Source organism: Serinus canaria, chromosome 14 (assembly GCF_022539315.1).
Source record: "Serinus canaria isolate serCan28SL12 chromosome 14, serCan2020, whole genome shotgun sequence".
Taxonomy (NCBI): domain Eukaryota; kingdom Metazoa; phylum Chordata; class Aves; order Passeriformes; family Fringillidae; genus Serinus; species Serinus canaria.
Window position 1 is genome coordinate 8,432,660 of NC_066328.1, and position 18,776 is coordinate 8,451,435.

Consider the following 18,776-nt stretch of genomic DNA (forward strand, 5'->3'; position numbering starts at 1 on the left):
CCATTGCTATTCTTTAAAAGGAGAAAAACCAAGGCTTCACCAGAGCCTGGTACACGGTGACATTTGATGCACACGTTGCTAACAACCTTTAAGCGTTTTGCATATAAATCGTTACTCGAATCCACGGGCTGTTTACAGACACAGAACACACATTACCTGTAGAGCTCTGCTGCTGATCTCTTACAAAGCAGTGGCAAATACGCCAGTTCTTGGTTACTTATTTAAAAGAGGACACTGAAGGTACATGCACAAGAGCAGAGGTAGTCTCTTAATTAGCCACCTGTTTTGTTTGAGAAACCCAGACAGATCTATCCATGGTCAGCCCTCCATATCTTGCTTATTTTAGGGCTGGAGCTACTCCAGCCTCTCCAGCAAGCACAGCAGCGTGCTCCAAAGCATCAGCAAGCACTGAAGGAGAATCTTTGTGCTTTAAGGGGTGCCAGTCCTTATTCCTCTCTCAACCACCAGCTTCCCAGTGCTGTCAGCCCAAGGAAAGTGGGACTGGCTGCTATTCTTGCCAGCTACTGAAATAATGTCACTTACCTCAGGAAGACTCACCAGGCATACATTTAAAGAGGTGAGACAAGAAATAAACCAGCCTGGAAATCTCTCGTGTCTGAAATCTTTTGGAGCCATATGAAAATGGGATGCACAAATAAGACTCCCTTCCAGACAGCTTTAACTTGCATTAGCAGTATTTAATCAGCAATTCACTGCTGACCTTGGCTGCATTACAAGGAGGTATTTGCACAAGGATGGAAAGATTTTAAACAATTTATCCAATGCGTTGGATGCAAACTGGCTTTTCTTTAAACACCAAGCATTCAAGTCCTTAGGCCAGTTAATTTTTTGTTAACAGATTTATCACAAAAGGAAAGTACCGTGTTTCTTTCCTGTTGAATAGGAACTCAGGCTTCAAACAGAGAATAACTTCAGAGCAAGGACTGAATGGAGACCAGAGGAGTGCTATTGCTTTTAAGGAAGCCATTAACAAGAGATAATGTTATTAGAGGTGAAGCTCTAAATACATTTTCACCATGCCAGCTTGGGTGGCTGAGTGTTGGCACTAAATGTTGACATTTTTCCAGACTTTGCCAGCAAGAAGCCCGTTAGCCACACTGTGCCAGCAACTGCTGCCCCTCTCACAGAAGCAGCTCCTGCAAGGTAAAGGCAGGCACACAAAGACCTGGAGAAAGCCACTTCCAGCCTGGCTTTGATTCAATGATTTAAAAGCTCAGGACCTTGCTGTTATTTCATTAATAGGGAACACCAGCAAAGCTATGGGTATAGGTCTTGCATCTTACCAAAGACTAATAAAGGTAATTTGCTGGCCCATCCACAAAGCTCCTGCTGCCTTCAGCAGGACTTTTCCCACATTTAATAAAAGCCTGACCTACACGGTTTGGCACGGAGACGTGTCTGGACATGCTGAAGGATCACACAGCACTGTGAAATGAAGCACCAGAAAGAGCAGATCTGCAGCAACCCAACACTGGAGCCAAGGAAACAGCTCTGAGCAAGCCAACCACAAACCCAAGGTGCTCCATTTCAGAATTCAGCACCACCACAGACGGTGCCAGCCATGCTTCACTCTCCCTTCTGGCTCTCCTCCACATCCCTCTGCACAACCCCCAAGGCGTGGACTTCCTGCTTTTCCATCATTTGGCCACTTCAGGGGTCTCCTCCTAAAGAGCACATAAACCTGCCAATTACAGTTCTGTAGCTGCAGGTAGCTGTTAGTGAAAAAAAGGCAACAAGGAATTTAAATCTTGAGGCACAGATGCTTTAACAGAGTTGTTTATTATGACAGTGAAATATTCAAACAAAACCACCAACTTTTTATGGAACAATAAAAGTGCAAATGTACTCTGGAATTAAATAGGAAATGAATTTATAAATGTTTCATTAAAATGGGCTGACACTTTGAGCCTATAAACACTTAAAAAACCAAAACAATAGCAGCTGAACACTTCAGTTTCCTCTTTGGTCTTATGATTAACCATCACAAAATAGTTGTACCAGGAATGTCCATTACGAAAAGATCCTTAAAATTTACATTACTCCACAGAGATTCAAAATCAAAAGAGGAATGTTTGCAAGATATTTGGTCAGGTAAAATATAATGCCTTTGAGAAACAGAGAGCATTTTTCAACAAAAAATGAAATTACATGTATGAATTTTGGTACTGTAAATTAACTTACTCTCTTCGGTGTGACTCCTCTTCCCAATCAACGTTCAATAAAAACAACTTCATTTGCACAGTCTTTGCAAAATTAGGTTGCAGGTAAGAGTTAGGGCTAAATACCATGCTCTTTTTTCTGTGTTTGTGTTTCTGTTTACACACACACGGGCAACCCTACTGAATCCACGGTACATTTTAACAGCTACAGCCTTAGCAAACAGGTAAGCACAACCTTGCTGTGTAACCATGGGCTGGGAGAGGAGGAAGGCAAAAGGGCCACAGGATTACTCATATGGGTCAAGCTCTCTGTACACATCCCTGGAGATAAGGCCCTGAAACAGCTCCAGCACACAGCAGGCACCAGTGCTGTCATGTTTCTGTGGAATAAGATGAATGCTGTAATAGAAACACAACTTCTGTCAGCTCCTTTCATCAATCCTACTCACGAATGCATGCTTTAGAGCAGATAAGGGGAATACATTTAATATCTCACTTGTACACCTGAGCCACCAAGTGCACACACATTGCCTCATGGCAGGATGCCCCCTCACTTCAAGAAGGCTCACCCAAGCTTAAGGTGAAAGCAAACACATGCATCTTCTCCACCATGAACTCAAAGCATGCCTTGCTGAGCAAAAACTCACACTGAAGATCTACTTGCACATCTAATGAACTGAGGGTTTGCCTCAATTTTCACCCCGATGGACTCCGCTGCTTTGGAGATATTGACAAAACAAAACCCACTTAAATCTCTTTACCCTACACTCCAAATCCACTTGCTTTCAATAGTTCTCCAATTTTACCCCACATCCTTTGGCTTGTTTGCAGTGCATCTTCTCTGAGAGTTTACCATCACTGTCACTCACCCCTCAGCCCAACTTTCATTTTCTAAACTATTTACATTCTCCACCATCTCTTCTTGTCATGTATTTTCCAAAACAACTCTCTTCTCCTGACCTTACTACATTTTAGTGAGGAAGTACTTAGCAAGTCCATTACAGATTTCCATGTATTGTGGCAATACTAAACAAATGCACACCCCTGTCCAGAGAAAAGATCCCTTTTCAGAGACAGGGATGCAGTGATATAAACACACAGCTGACTGAAGTGATCATGATGCCAGAACTAACAACTCAAGGATTTTCATGTCAAGAGTTCAGGCAGCCACAATACCCTGGGCTGGCCATCTAGTTCTTCTTTGGGCAAAAGATTCAATGGCTTTGATTGCAGAACTGCATCTTATTTTAAATACCAAGAAACACAAGCCTGCAAAAATAGTACATATCATGGTCTGCTACAAAAAAAAAAAAAAAACCAACAACCCAGAATGTAGCTGACTTAGTCTTAAATACCATGTGCAAAGAACATTTGATCAATACTACCTATAAGTACACTATTTGTTTTTGTAGAAAGAAGCACAGGGCTTCGAATACAAAAATAACCCAGCTTGTGGGTGTGACCTATGCCATAATTACCTGAAAATATGACTGCAAGAGCAGTTAAAGAAATAGACAGAAATAGGCAAACATCTGCCTAGGGAGTGTTTCCATTTAGAAAAATAGATTTGTACAAAGCTTCATAGATTTTGACAATGGTTGTTTCATGTTCTGATGCACAGAACTGTGAGTAAGGCACACCAATCCATCAGGGAGTGGAAGAGCAGGTTAGTTACTTCAGGCTATCCTAAAGTTTCCCAGAAGTTACACTTGGTCCTTCACAATTTGGGAGTGCTCTCTCAGGACACAGCACTGCAGGTAGTAAGGCACATGCACAGCTTCCTGAGCACCAGCAATTCAGCAACACATTTTGGGACTTAATACATCAAATGTTTAAGCAGGTGACCAAAAAAAAAGCAAGGATTTGAATTTCTGAATTTTCTGACGCCCTGGCACACCTGCAGGAGTAGCTAAGGACACTTGTAAACCTGGCTGCACCACAACTCACCAGGTTATTCCAGCAAGTGGGACATAACCAGACAAAAAGTGGCAATAATCTGCCTGATATTTATACTCAGAGGGCACCTGTAGGCATCTGTAGCCCAAGACTGCTACTGTACCACAAATCAGTGCTAAATAATTCTGAAGTACCCTGAAATATTTTACTCCCCATAACAAAATAACAATTTGCTATAGTACAGCACTAGAAAATCCCATCAAGGTTATTTGGTTCAAACACTGACACAATCAAGACAACTGGTTAGGCAGTTATCCAAAAATCCCACCAAACTCCTACCAGGGAGCAGGAGGGTGCCACAGTCAACTTATGGCACTGAGATTTGAATTGGTTTAAGGTTTGTTCCAAAATATAATAGAGAATTTCTTATTTTGTTGTTGGTCCTTGAGGTAAAGCATATTTTAAGGAAATAATACTTGAATACATAAACAAATAATAGAACTCAACTAGAACCCACAAACAAATGAACATCAGAGTATTTCTTTAAAAAGGTTTTCCTTGGGATAATTCAACCACCACTCCTTTAACAAAACACTATAATGCCTCCTCAATAGCAATATTTAGTGCAGCTAATTATCCTAAAAAAAGGCCTTTGTGAAAATAAAGTGCTATTTGTTTCCTTCTATCTGCACTTCAATCCTTCAGTATAACCTTCACTTGAACACAAATGTAAAACTAGAGTCTTCATCCTGTTACCAGAGCAGTTTCACTTCTTCCCTCAAGTTTACATTAACATGTGTTACATTTCTATTTAGCACAATGTGCTCCATTACCCAGGAAATTTAAAGCACGGCATTGAGCATTTCAAACTGTGATCCACACCCATGCTCTAGTGCTTATCACATTTTAGGAACATCTTGGAACATTGATGGATGGGGGATGTGCTGTTTGCACTTGGAAGTTTTTAAATCCCACATGGATTTTGCATCATAAAAAGAAAATCCCAGAAAAAGCTCTATTTTACCACTAAGACAAGAAATTAACATGGATTTCTAAAAATGTCAGTTTGAGCCTTTTAGTTTGTAAACTGTCCACCGAAGGCAACACTTGAGGACTAAGGTCTTTCCCCAGAAATGTCAGAATTTCCCCATGTACAACCAATAAGAATGAGAATCACAATTTCAGTAAGTCTTGGCCCGCTCTTCTCAGGTCAGGAACAGAACCGCAGAATCACATTTCACCAGTCCCACCATCCCCAGGCAGATGCAGGCTCCTGAAGCACCAGCGAGCCGGGAGTGTGCGATGGAGAGTCCCGGGGTGCCAGCAGCTCTCCCAGCACCGGCTCACTCTCCTGGCAGCTCCCGCTTGGCCTCAGCGCTGTGGCGGCACGGGGCGGGCACCGGGCGCCAGTACCGGGGGCTGCTGTACATCCTGATGATGTGCGGGGCCTGCACCCATGTGCTGATCAGCTGGAAGGCCACGAGGTCCAGCGTGGGCCCGTCAAAGGCAGACAGCAAGTTCACCGGGGCCGCTTCCTTGAGGAACCGGGGCAGCGCCACGGCCTCGGGGATGCTGGTGTTGCCCAGGAAGAAATCCATCAGCACCTGCTTGCGCAGGCAGTCCCTGAGGTACAGCACCAGGTCCTCCAGCCGCTCCACCAGGAACTGCTCATCCCAGGCCTCCAAGGGCCCCTGCAGCAGCAGGGAGAAGAGAGCCGTCTTCAGTACATAGGAGGAGAGCACTCGGCCCCACTGGGAGCAGAAGGGCTCCTCCAGGCCGTGCCCGCGGAGGTCCCGCAGCCCCTTGAGGATCTGCAGGCACTTGAGGTGGCAGGAGGCGGCCGGGGCCTGCTCCTTCAGCCAGCCCAGCAGCCGCTGCTCCTGCCGCGAGGCGTTGAGGCCCCAGAGCGCCTCGGGGGCCGGGGAGCCGTGGGGGCCCTCGGGCGGCAGGGCTGTGAGGTAGAGCGCGTCGCCGAGAGGGATGGCTGGGATGAGGCGCACGGCCATGGAGATGTGGCAGCACACGTAGTCGGAGCAGGGCAGGATGTGCAGCGTGGGCGGCTGCCCGGGGCACGCCGAGAGGTTGACGCGGCACCGCTCCTGCAGCCGATAGCGCACGGCTCCCAGGCACCGCTGCAGATGGCCCTGGAACCAGCGCAGCACCAGCCCCGAGGAGAGGTGGCTGCGGCCCTGCAGCTCCACGCAGAAGCCCTCGGCAAAGGGCCGGCAGCGTCGTGTCCAGCCGTCCCTCGCCCGCAGGCCGCAGACGAAGGCGCCGCACGGCCCCAGCCCGTCAGCGCAGCGCGGCTGGGGCTCCAGGTGCGGCGGCAGCCGCAGGGGCACCAGGATGTCGAAGCAGTCGGGGCTGCGCACCTTGTGCTGCTCGTAGGCGCTGCCGATGCGCACGAAGTCCCCGCGCAGGCTGAGAGCCAGCGGGCCGGGCTGCAGCCCCTGCGCCTTGGCGGCGCGCACCAGCTCGGCCACCACCCGCCCCACGTGCGCCTTGCTGTGCCCCAGCACGTGCGGCGACACCCGCAGCTGCCGCGCGTGGAACCGCTCCAGGGTTTCGCGCCGCGCCCCCGCCGCGCACCGCGCCCCGCCGCGCCGGGGGCCGCCGCCCGCCGCCCCGTAGCAGCGGGCGAGCAGGCAGCCGAACAGCAGCAGCGCCGAGCCCTTCAGCAGCGGCACCCCGGACCCCGCCGCCTCCGCCGCCGCGTCCTCCGGGCCCCCCTCGCCCTCGCTGGCCGCGCTGCCGCGCAGCGCCTGATAGAGGCAGAGAAGCGCGGTGCAGAGCGCAGTCAGCAGCGGCCAGAAGCCCCGCACGCGGAGGGGGGACACGGGCAGGGCGCGGCGGGGGCTCGGGCCGCGGGGGGAGCCGCCGCCGCCGCCGCCCAGCCCCGCGGGCGGGGAGCGCCCGCCCCCGCCGGCCCCCTCCTCCGCCGCCCCGGCCGCCCCCAGCGCGGGCCGCGCCGCTGCCCCTCGCCCGCCGCGCCCTGCCTGCCCCGGCCGCCGCTCCGCTCCGCTGCCGGCTTCCTCTTCCGAGGGACGCGGCCCCGCGTCAGCCGCCGGCTGAGCTCAGAGGAAATGCCGCGGGCGGCGGCCCGAGGGCCGGGGGCGTTGTCCGACGGGGGCCGGCCCGGGGCGGGGAGCGGCGCCGCCCGCGAGGCCGCGGTTTCCCGATTTCGCGATCTCCCGCTTTCCCAATCTCCCGCTTTCCCGCCTTCCCGCCCAGGCAGGCAGAGCCCCCCGCAGCCCTGCCCGTGCCGGCCTCGAAAGAGGAGCGAGAGTCGGGTTCCGTGTCCCCCTCACTGCATCAGCATCCTGCAGCGTGTTTTGCCGTGAAGCTGCGAGTTTCTGTACCCCCACAGGAGGGGACCGCGGTGTCGTGTCACAAGCTCCACGTTGCACGTTTTTCCTCAAAGAAGTCTTACAGGCCTGGCCCGCTGCAGGCGAGTCCATCCAGTTCCCAGCTCTGCCTGAGGGTCTCGGTGCCAAAAGCATCAGTGCCAGTGCACCAGGGTGTGTACAGGCTGTTGCTCTACTAACAGCTGACTGCAGTCATAGAATTATTCAAAACCCTTGGGTTTTTCTCCTTGTGCCCAAATTAACAAATTAAGAGAGAAGAAATAACCCTGGGGGTTAAATTTACACAGGTACTTGAGATGACTTTTAAACACATAGTTTGCTGGGAGTATGTTAAACTGTCTCAAATATTGATGGGGACAGGGTCATCATCCTCAGCTTCTGTTTGCCTAATAAATATTTGCAGAGTTTTGAAGCTGTTTGCTGAAGTTTAAGGACCATCTATGTAAGCATTCTGCTTAGCTTAATTTTGAGTGATAAAGTTCCTGCTGCTGCATCTGCACAGTACCATGGGGGGGCTCCATGTAGGTGAAAAGCAGTGCTTGAACACAAGAGACTGAACCCAGCAAGCTGCAAATGCTGTAACAAGGAATGTGTCAGAGAACCAAGATATGCCCTACAAATGCTTGGTTATGTAATTGTGTTTATATGAAACAAAATATGACTTTAGGTACATAAAAGACATACCTAGCAGGAAGTAGCATATGTTGCATAGCCAAGATGCTGCACACCAAGGCAAACTAGGTAACCAAGGTCAAGCAGTCTGAATTAATTCACAGGTAACCAACCTAGGGTGAGAGTTAAGAGTACACTTGAAGATACAAAGAGAAGTCCTAATCACTCCAACTCTGACTCTTGGAGTTACAATCAAGAGATTGAGGATTTTTAAAATGAAAAATAAAGCAAATGTAAAGGCAAGAAACCACAAGCAATTTTATAACATCTCAGCCAGCAAAATATTCCATGTCCTAAAACCAAAAGCATGTTTTCTGACAGCTCCAGCCAGCTAAGTCCATAGCCTTGCTTCTCAGAAATATCATCCCACAAAAGCCATATCTTGCAAAGAAAACCCAGGAAATGAAAAGCATCTTTCCCACTCCCTGTTTCATGTTTTCCTATATTTCTTCACAAGGCTGAATGAGGGGACAAAACCATCCATTGTTCTGCTTATTGCCTGTGACCCATCACTTTACTTTGTCCTGCACCCCCAAAACTCCAAACTGTTTAAATAACACAGCTGTCCTGGTATTAAACCGATCCTTCAAGACGTTTTATTGGAAAATATTGTTGAACTCTGTGAACCCTTGGCTCATACATTCAATTTTTACTAGCCTGTGGGTTTTTTTTTCGCCCTCAAGCCCAGCATGTTTCACATGCCTTTGGGCCTTGCTCCAGGCACACTGATTTTTAAGACAGGCTGCACTCTCTTTTCATGCAGGGTTGATTTGATTAGCTGCACAGCCACACTCAGGAGACAGACAGCTGCATCTGCAGGAGCTGGCACAGCCCTTCATGCCTGCTGTCCACAGGGGACCTGGAGCTCACCAGCACAGCAGTTATCCCTCTGGGACTTCTTCACAGGGCAGTGCAGCTTCCCAGGCAGCTGTGTGCCCCACGGGCTGGGGGAAATACAGACATCACCCCAGCCAGTGGCACAGCCCCAGGGCCAGCTGGCCAAGAGCTGTGACCAGCCACACCAGGCCTGGCAGTGCAAACAGGCTCAGCACCTGCTTCCACATGCCCAGGTGGTGCTGGGGCAGAGTCTCTCAGGCTGCAGAGTAACAGGCTGAATGCTAATTATGTGACCTTAACATCAGAACCAGAATGAATCCACAGCATGATTTTTACCAATGCTGTTTAAATTAAATTAAATTAAATTAGTCCTTTCTCTCCTCCTCAGCCAGAGGCAGGATGAAATCTGCAGAGCCTTGGGCTGATGAGAGATGGCCAGTGGTCCGTTTTCTGGGACCTTGGCTGCTTCATGACTCCCTGAGCACAGGGTGAATCTCTGGGAAAAATGCTGAGTACTTCAGAGGTGGGAGACGTCCCAGAGGTGCTCAGCTTTATGAAGTTTTTAATAGCAATTGCGTACTCAAGAAAAATAATAGGTTGTACACTAATAAACATGACCTCAAAATTGTGACCAGAGAGAATTCATAACATCAATTTTTACTACCATTGTTTAAATCACCCATTGTTTAAATCTGTTATCTAAACACTCACTCCAGAATGTCCCATATACAGGATATCCTGCTCACTAAATAAGGAATAATGTTGTTCTTAAACAAGTTGAGCTAAAAATAGCTCATGATAGTTCTGGGGGAGATTTGCAGAGGTAAAAGAAAGCAGTGGGTCAGAGCATCCATAAAAGTTTCTCCACAGCTGGCAGTATTTCATACATCTGTGTGACTGATCTGTTCATGCCCCAGCATGAACACCAGCCACTGTCAGAAACGTAGGCAGAGCACAGCACCTGAGGAGATAGAAGGAAGTAGAAGGACAGAAGGCACCATAAAAGCATCAGATATTTGACTGATGCTTTTATGATCTACTTGAGACTCAAGTCTGAGGTTTCCTCCCAGCTATCCCAGGTTGGTATCTGCCCTGCTGAACCAGAGCTGCATAGTCTATGCAGGTGCAGGAGGAAGTCTCTGGGGATCTCTTCCTGCAGCAGTGCTGTGCAGCTGCTTTTCTACAGCAAGTGGGTTATACCTCCATCTTCTCATAATGCACTATTAAACAGTCTATAGCAGGAAAGTACAATGACTGATTGCAAAAAAATACAAGACTGAACGGCTGGTCACTTGGCTTCATGTCCCAGTAATTACTCTTGTAATTGTTTCCTCTGAAAGCAAAGCTACCAGCCCATATCTCCCACAGCCCACTGGATGGTCCAGCCAAGGAGATGCCATGATCAAAATAAATATCCTTTGCCTGCCATTCCTCTGACTCCCAGATTTTATGGGATACTTTTAACTACAATACAAACCAACAGCATCAGACAGACATAAATCCAGTTTTTATTGTGGACTAATGGATCTCGGCCGGTCACAGCAGCAGGGGATGGGAAAACAGGAGAGGGTGCCTTGCTACCACAAACAGCTGAGGGAGCCAGACCTCCAGAGCACTACAAGGACATGAAGGAGTTTGGGGTGTAGGGGTGTAACTGCACATTTGCTCTTAAAATATTTTCCTTACCAAGTTGGATGTGCTTGCCACCTCTGTCAGTCTCTTTGTTCACTAACTATCAGCAGGGTGTAGCACTTAATCTGAGAGCCTGCAAGCAGACTGGGTTGGTGTAAACCACACACAGCCCAATACAGGATTTCCTTTCTGTAGAAGGATGACTTCCTGAGTACTTCATACAACAATCTCTTGTCCAAGCTTGTCCTTATCACAAACAGCAATACCCTGGCTTCTATGCTGGTGATCAGTACATTTCCACTTATCCCATATCATTTGAAAACCCTCAGGGATTACTTTTTTGCATAGAAACTTGTTTGAGCAGGGCATTTATATTACCCATTACCTGGCATTCAGGAAGACATGCCTATGTGTTCCCAGCTAAGGAATGAGGCAGGAATGAAACCCCCAGCCCATCTGCATCAGTGTCATTGGCACACTGAGTTCTGTCTGACCACCTGTGACTCTGGGACTCTGCTGTCCCATTTTCCATGAACCTCAAGTGGCTCATGTTGTGAAGAACTCCCAACTACAGCATCATGAAAAGGAAGCACCTTTCAGCTTCCTTTCTCTCTTCCAGGGAGAGTGCAAGTACACAACCATCATACAGAAGGGTTATCAGCAGAGATGGGGAATGTTTCTTACATTGAAAATGGAAACACAAAAACTCTCCAGTGTAAGTCTTGCTCTGGCTCTTCAAGTTCACTTTTTGATGTAATCCAGGTTTGAATGACAACAGTCACAGCTTCCAGTGCTGTATCTAAACACTCCAGCCAACAAGCCCTGCTAACTCTCCCAGGGCAGCAGAGGAAGGGATCGTGCTGTGCTAGTGATGAGGTCCCAGTGTGTCACCTTCCATGCAGGAGCCTCCTCAGCCCTTCCCTTTCCCTGTCACCCCCCAGGGCTCAGCAGATGTTGTGGGTCTGAAGATCCCCACTGTGGAATCCCCAGGTTTAAGAAGCATCAGATAGAGCCAAACCTTGCACATGCTCGTGTTGAAATAGTTTAACAAAAACCAGTTTAATACAAATCTAATTAAACTTGGACTCATTTGAGTGTGTTCAAATGTGAATTTAATCACTGACTGAAACAATTTTGTTTAATTAATGGAAAGTAACTGAAATGTGGATTTGCACCATAACTTGCTTAACTAATAAAAAATTATTGCATAGCTGAGCCCTAATTTACTGACTAAAGCAGAGTATTTTAAATGAGGATCTTAGCAATTTCATTATACCAGTTTGGGGTTGTGCCATTTTTGTTTTTCACAACCAGGGCAAGGCAGCTGGAGAAGAGACACCAGGCTTGTCCCACAGCTCTGTGGTGGTTTCAGCAGGGCTGTGTCAGTCTCTGGTGGCTTTCAAAGAGCAGCAAAGGAGCAGCAGCTGCCCCTGTCCCCTCCAGTGACTGTCATTACTGGGTCTTTCTGCTTTGGGTTCATGCACCCCTAAGCTTGTCATGAAATTAGAGAAGGGGTTTTGTGCCTGACAAATACCCTGCAGCAGCGAGCTACAAAGATGAAGTTTAGGTACAAAGTGATGAGATGCAGCTCAGAGAATCAAAGCAAAGCACACAACAGGGAACAAGCTCTGTTATCAGCTTAAAGCCCCAAATAATGAGATGATCCTGGCTCAGCTGACACTCTCCTGATGAGCCTGAGCTGGATCACCCACCCAGGGAAAAGGAGGGAAAATACAGCGTGGGAGGGAGGATCTGTCTGGGGAAACTGGCTTATCAGCACTCAGCAATTAGGATGGGAAAAGCTGAGGCTCTGGCTCACAGCACCCGTTCTGCAGGGCTGGAGGGCAGTGGCAGCTCTAGGAAGGCCTGTCCTGGATCCTCACCTCATCCTGCCAAGGACAGAGATGGGGAGAAGTAATGGCTTAAAAGGAAAGTAACCTGCAGAGAAGACAAAACAACCCCAGACTATCAAAGGACCTGAGCCAGCACTGTTTCTCCCTGCATTCCCAGAGGGATAGGAACAGAGGTCCTTGGGCTCAGGGAGGTTTCACACCACACCCAAACCCACACGTGGAGCCTGGCAGCAATCCCCAGCTGGATTATTCCCATCAGGAAACACCACCCCAGGGACACCAGCCCACAGAGGGCAGAGTCCTGTGCACTGCTCTGGCCCACCTGATTTGGGTGGAAAGGTGCTGGGGGGATGCTGCCAGCACTGCTCAGCATTGGTTGAAATAAAAACCTTGCAGCACAGTGCCTGGTCTAGGAGATGTCTGCACATGGAGCTGGTGAAAACATGGCTAAAAATCAGCCTCAGGCATGTAATCTTCCTGGTTCCAAGTAAACTCTTTAACTGCTTGGCTGCCCTGTGAAGGGATGAGCAGTACAGTGATGGAATCTGAAATCTCAGGGCTAAATTTGATCTCTTCACAGCATCTCTCCACAGTGATTTCTCAGGCTGTGTCCCTTTAACTAAGGTTAAACTTTGCACAGATCAATGCAAAGCCACACAATTACTTCATTTGCAAGGCAGCAAGGGCAGGATATTCCTATCCTTAGGACCATTCAGATGAGCTCATTTAATGACATTTTTACATATGGTGTCATAGGTTTCATTATTACAGTGTCAACCACTTGAACAGAGGTGGGAGCATCTTTCATGTTCTATCTAATTCAATTTAAATCTCTTTTTTAAAATTTATGATAAAGAAGGCATCATATTTACTCCCTGGGACTGTAAAATACAAATTTCTCACATAGACACAAATGCAAAGCAAACCCACTGGAACAACAGGAATGGCTCAGGCTCTGCTAAGGGAGACTAAGGTCAAGAACAAACTGCTTTTACAACAAGCTGGTTCATGTTTGAGTGCTATTTCTTTACTTCCAGAACACATTCTGTCTTCTGTTCCCTTTGCTATCCCTAAAGTGGTACCTGCAAACAGGGGAGGAGAATGATGAATGCAAAGGTTCACTTTCCCCATCTCAGACAGACACATCCATGACCTGGCTGAGGTCCTACCCGTGCCAGGGAGTGGATCCCTCACTGGGGGCTTTACAAACATCTCACCAGCATTGAGTTCATGTTGCAGTGCCCAGAACCAGCCCCTTTCCTAGCCAGAGGGTCAGCAGTGCCCATGGGACATTTATAGCTGAATGGAGAAAAATATGCTTGCAGCTGAAGGACATAAATGTTAAAGGAAGCATGGAGCAGTGAAAAGCTTGAGCACATTGCAGCATCCATCCCTCTTTAGGGACTGAGGCTGTGGTGCTGCAGAACACAGACTTACCAGCCACCCCTGCAATAATTTTCTAATCCCCAGGCTAGCACAGAAAAGGGATATCTGTGGTGGGCAAAGAATGAAGAGCGTGGACTGAAAAACAAAGAACTGAACCTTACCAAAACCAAGCTTCTGCTCAGATTGCATCTCTTTAAATGACAAAACACTGGCCTCATATTAATGTGCTTTTCCCTCCATCTCTCTGCTCTGCCTGCTGCCACAGCATGACAGATGACAGAGGCTTGGGGAGAGCTGCCTCAGGCTGCATGAATTTCAAGCTCTCTCTGAGAACACTTTGATATTGGAAGTTATACACTTGAAATGTCCATACCTTGGGCTCTGCTGTGGTTACAGCTTTTCTGGGATGTGCTCTGAGGGGAGCACAGCTTCAACAGCTCATCTCTGTGGGAAGATTTTTAGTCATTTAAGAAGTATTAAATACTAAGGCTTCTATCTGATCTTGCTAAAAGATTTCAGTTCACACAATTTCAGCACTTTAGCCTTTGGCTCTGGAATAAATAATAAACCCTCTTTCTAGATTATTTTTTTTGACAGGCTTATGAATTATAAGCCAAATAAATATTTTTTTAAATATCACTCCTAAATACATTAGAAAACAATGAATTATTTGTGATAATGGAGTTCTTAATTTAATTTATTTCCTTTGACTTAGCTCCCCAAGTAGATGAATATTACCAAAAATAGGTATGTCCCAAAACAGCCAGGCAACAAGTCCATTTACAACCTCTCCACAGATCAAAGACAGGGAGTAGAAACATCTATAACTTAGTTTTAGTGCCTGTCCTCATCCATCAGCAAAAGGCAAGGCATCCAGTTCAAAACATACCTGAGCATACAGTGGCTCACTGTGTGGAAGCCCAGTGGCAGACAGGCTGTCCTCTCCTGGCCTCCAGCCATGCTTGCAGGTCATTGGGACAGCATGAAACCACCTCTCCTCTGCTCCAGGGAAGCCCAGCTCCTGCTCAGCAGTGCAAGCTCACCCCTGGTCAGCAGCTCACCAGGAAGGGCTGGAAGGCTTTGAGTCCAGGACAGAGATAAATACCTGAGAGCTCTCTGAGATAAATACCTGTGTGCTCTCTGCATGCTACAAAAACCAGTGGAGAGCACCCAGCAGACCTGAAGATGGGGCCAGTAAAAGGGTCTTGCCAGCCCTAAATGTAAATGGCTCCAAGTACAGTGTGTTCCAGCCACCACCTGTCCCTTTGTCAGCACTCCAGGTACAGCTGAGTCCCCCCCAAACGTGGCTTCATCTCTGTGAGCAGGCTCTGAGTGCAAGGCACATTGCCCCCTCCTCGAGTCAGCAGAGCTGTGTGATAAAGAAGCACACACTGATATGTATTTGCAGAGATACTTCCACCAACCCATCAATAATGCCAGACAATTATCATGATAATGCTTCCACTTGTGATTTGCTGCCTTTGGAGCAGCCTTGGGTTGTGTGTGTAGCTCCCTGAAGTGAGGCATTGCTGGGCAAGGGGCACAGCTGGACTTGCAATGGCCACGTGATTCAAGTGAGCAACACCTTATAAAATTATTGTAGAAGCCAAGGAAAGCAAAGCCCACAGAAAAATCAGACCCAACTTATGTCCAAGAATGCAAAGAAAAATGAAACACCTAAAATTCATTTAAGAAGTTGTTTGATTTAAGGCAAATACAGATGGGTAAATGGCTGTGACTTCTAAAACCTCAGAGCATGCAAGTCTAAACACAGGGGTGTTAAGTAAGGGCATGGATGCAGCTCCAGAGATGCACTTTGGATTCTTTCTCCCTAATAACAAACAAAAGAAAGGAAATAAAAACAGATACTGAATCAAGCCCGTGCTGGTGTGCTGCAGCAATTTCAGATCATTGACTGTTTGTATGAGAAGCAGATTAATATCTTGGTATGTGAGAGAACTCAGGAATGAGTAAGAGTTGCCTAAGATGACCAGGGTAAATGTTGAATAAGAGCAGAGTATGGAATAATAATTGCCAGATGCAGGGAAATTTTTTTTGTTTTTACAACGTGGATGAAGATCTCTAGGAAATCTCTGCAAACTTCTTCTCTTGGTTTTGTGCAGTTTTCATAACACATGCAGGTCACGTGTGTATTTTGTTCTATTAGTTTCTCTTGGCTGGGATAATTAGACTGTTTGGGTTTAGGTTTTTTGAGGTTTGTTCTTTTTTTTTTTAGTAACTCAGAAAGACAAACGTGTTAAGAGTTCTGCTGATTATTCCTAACTCACTATAGGTCAGTTCTAGGTGACACATGGAGGGTGTTGTAACACATCTAAAAGCAAAGGCTGTAGCAGTATCACATGCATTTTTGGTAAGTGCAGGGAGATAAAAGAGGGAAGAATAAAACCATGAATTTTCTTGCTGGTTGGAAAGTCACAGAAAACAACACACAGGGCTTTCACCAGTGGGTTTGGTGAGTTATTTCTGTTTCAACGCCAAGTTTGTGGAGAATGATGAGTCAGCTGGAAAGAAAGAATGAACTACCAGGTCACTCCAAAGCAAGAGCTTCATGTAAGCATTTTTATCCCAGGAGTCTGCAACATCATATGCAAGCAATGTATCAGATGAGTCCAGGTAGCTGCTCCAGCAGCTGTGAACTGCCAGCAATACAAGCTGAAAACCAGGCCATACTTTTTCTGCCCTATCCATGGAAAAATCCCAAATGGAGCAGCAATCCACAGGAAAGCTTCAAGAATATTCCATCTTACCAGGATAAATCCTCTGGCTGGTCATCAGCCTAGAACATCCAGTGAGTGCTGGAATTCATGTCACATCTGCTGGAGAGCACCATATGTTGCAGCTTATGCTGAACTGGTGCTCTGTGCTGAGAGTCTCTGCATTTATGACAAATGATAAGCAAACCCAGCCAGCTCTAGAGTCTGTATATAAACACATGTATCTGTCATCCTCTGCAAGGCTTGGCTCCCTGAGAAGGCAGAACTGATTCTCATGCATTATCCCTCCAAGCATATGCCCCATGTCTTACAAGATTCTCACATTTTGTGTAAACAATAGCACTTGTGTCACTTAAAATTGAGACATAATTATTTCTCATTAGCAAATACTGCTGAGATATTTGGGTGGGAGGAATTGAAAAGCGGACAGTTATTAATTAAAAAAAAAAAATCACATTTCAACCATGTCTGAAGTCTTCTTTAAACCACCTTCAAAGTATTGAAGAAAACAGCATTTTTCCTGCCAAAGTCAGAACAATGAGAGCTGACAAGATGAGATGTGGAAGACAGCTCCTCATCTGTCAGTAGCAGTTACCTTTCCCAGGTCAGGGCTGGAATCAAGCCATTAAACTACACTTTCAGAATAATCTCACCAGTGATTTTAAATCCTGCTGCTGTTCTTTTGCTGAATAAAACCCAACTTAGAAGAAGCAAGGTCAGCACATTTTCACATACCAGGAGTGCTGTATGGTTAGGACAATAATACAGCCACAAGGGAGATTTAGCTCCTCTCAAACTGTATTTCCAGTGTATTTCTGCCACAGACCTGGTAGGAGCATGGCAGTGCCCCACAGGAGGGGGGAAACAATTTATCATCAGCAAGATGAGACACAGCCCTAAATTAGACATAGGCTAGTGCTTAAAAAGGAAGCTCACTTTAATGCAGAGATAGCAACAAAGATCAACAGGACTGAGTCATCTGCCTCGACACTGCATGTCTGTCTGCACCTATAAGCAAAGGCTTTTCACTCCACTAAACATTTTATCCATTTACATACAGTCAGCAGCCTCTGACTATACAGGTGCCCTCAAGCCACATGCTTGGGAAAATTCTTGACAGCTTGCTAAAACACTGCTGGCAGAGCTTGTCTTCAAAATGAACTGCAAGAAAATTCAAATCCCCCTCACCCACTGCTGCCTCTGCTCTAACCTGGACAGCCCAGGCTGGGCCAGTAGCCACAGAGAAAACAGAAAAACATTTTTAGTGCCAGAAATAATCTTTTTATTACAGTTCAGAAAAGGCATTTTAAATGTGAAAACCACCCACTGTATGTATGACTTGCTTTCATTAATATCTTGAGACTACACATGCCCACCTGTACATAAAATCAATAAATCCATCTGTCCTAGCCACAAGTAACACTGAAAAACAAATGACTGACATTCAAATAGTTGGGTGGAAAATACCTGCAAGGAGAAAAGACATATGAAGCCTGAAGTCTTAAGCAGTCAACGAGACTGTCAAGGTGGTCATCAGATGCATCTCTTCCTTTCCTCTGTGCCAGTTCAGGAACCAGGCACTGAAATGACAGCAAATCTGAATGATTAATAGTTGCACAAAACTACTCAAAGGGTATTTACCTCCAAGGCAGTGGAGGTAAACTCTCCTCCAAGGTGCTACATGACATAACAAGCAGCAGCAGTGACAGTCTTGGAAGGTTCAGGAAAGTAAAAAAGTGCCACTGGTATAGGGTAATACAGGACCAGACCAGGCTGCCCATAGAGGCTGTGAAATTTCTGTCCTTGGAGGTTTTCATCACCTGTCTGGAAAAAAATCACAGCTGACCTGCTTTAGTGCTGGCCACAGTCCTGGGTCCAGCAGGAGGCTGGACAAGATGACCTCCAGAGCTCCTTTCCAAGTATCACTGCATGACTCCTGGGCTTCCATCAGATCATCACTTACTTCCAGCTAAGAACAAGCACAAGTAAAGGCAGTGCATGGCCAGAGTTTGTGAGACAAAGACTTTCAGAACCAAAAAATCCTCATTTTTAAAAATATCAGCATAGGTGTATTAATCTGCATGCTAACACAACAAAACACTGCTGCTGCCATAAGCTGCATTTCTGGACACAGAGGTACCACCCCCTGCTCTGCAAAACTGTAGCATAAGGTGGTACTTCTCAAAAACACCTGAAGTGAGCAGGAAGCTGCATTTATTG

The 18,776-nt window shown here is 46.9% G+C and overlaps 1 protein-coding gene across 1 annotated transcript; it reads right to left on the reverse strand.

Moving 5' to 3' along the window:
* Positions 1-1,781: 1,781 nt before the first annotated feature.
* Positions 1,782-7,962, reverse strand: ITPRIPL2 (ITPRIP like 2). The gene is made up of 2 exons (XM_050980282.1): positions 7,947-7,962; positions 1,782-7,110 (listed from the first exon to the last, which is right to left on the reverse strand). Exons 1-2 carry the CDS (start codon positions 7,960-7,962, stop codon positions 5,420-5,422), a joined length of 1,707 nt encoding a protein of 568 aa, XP_050836239.1. The 3' UTR covers positions 1,782-5,419.
* Positions 7,963-18,776: the final 10,814 nt, after the last annotated feature.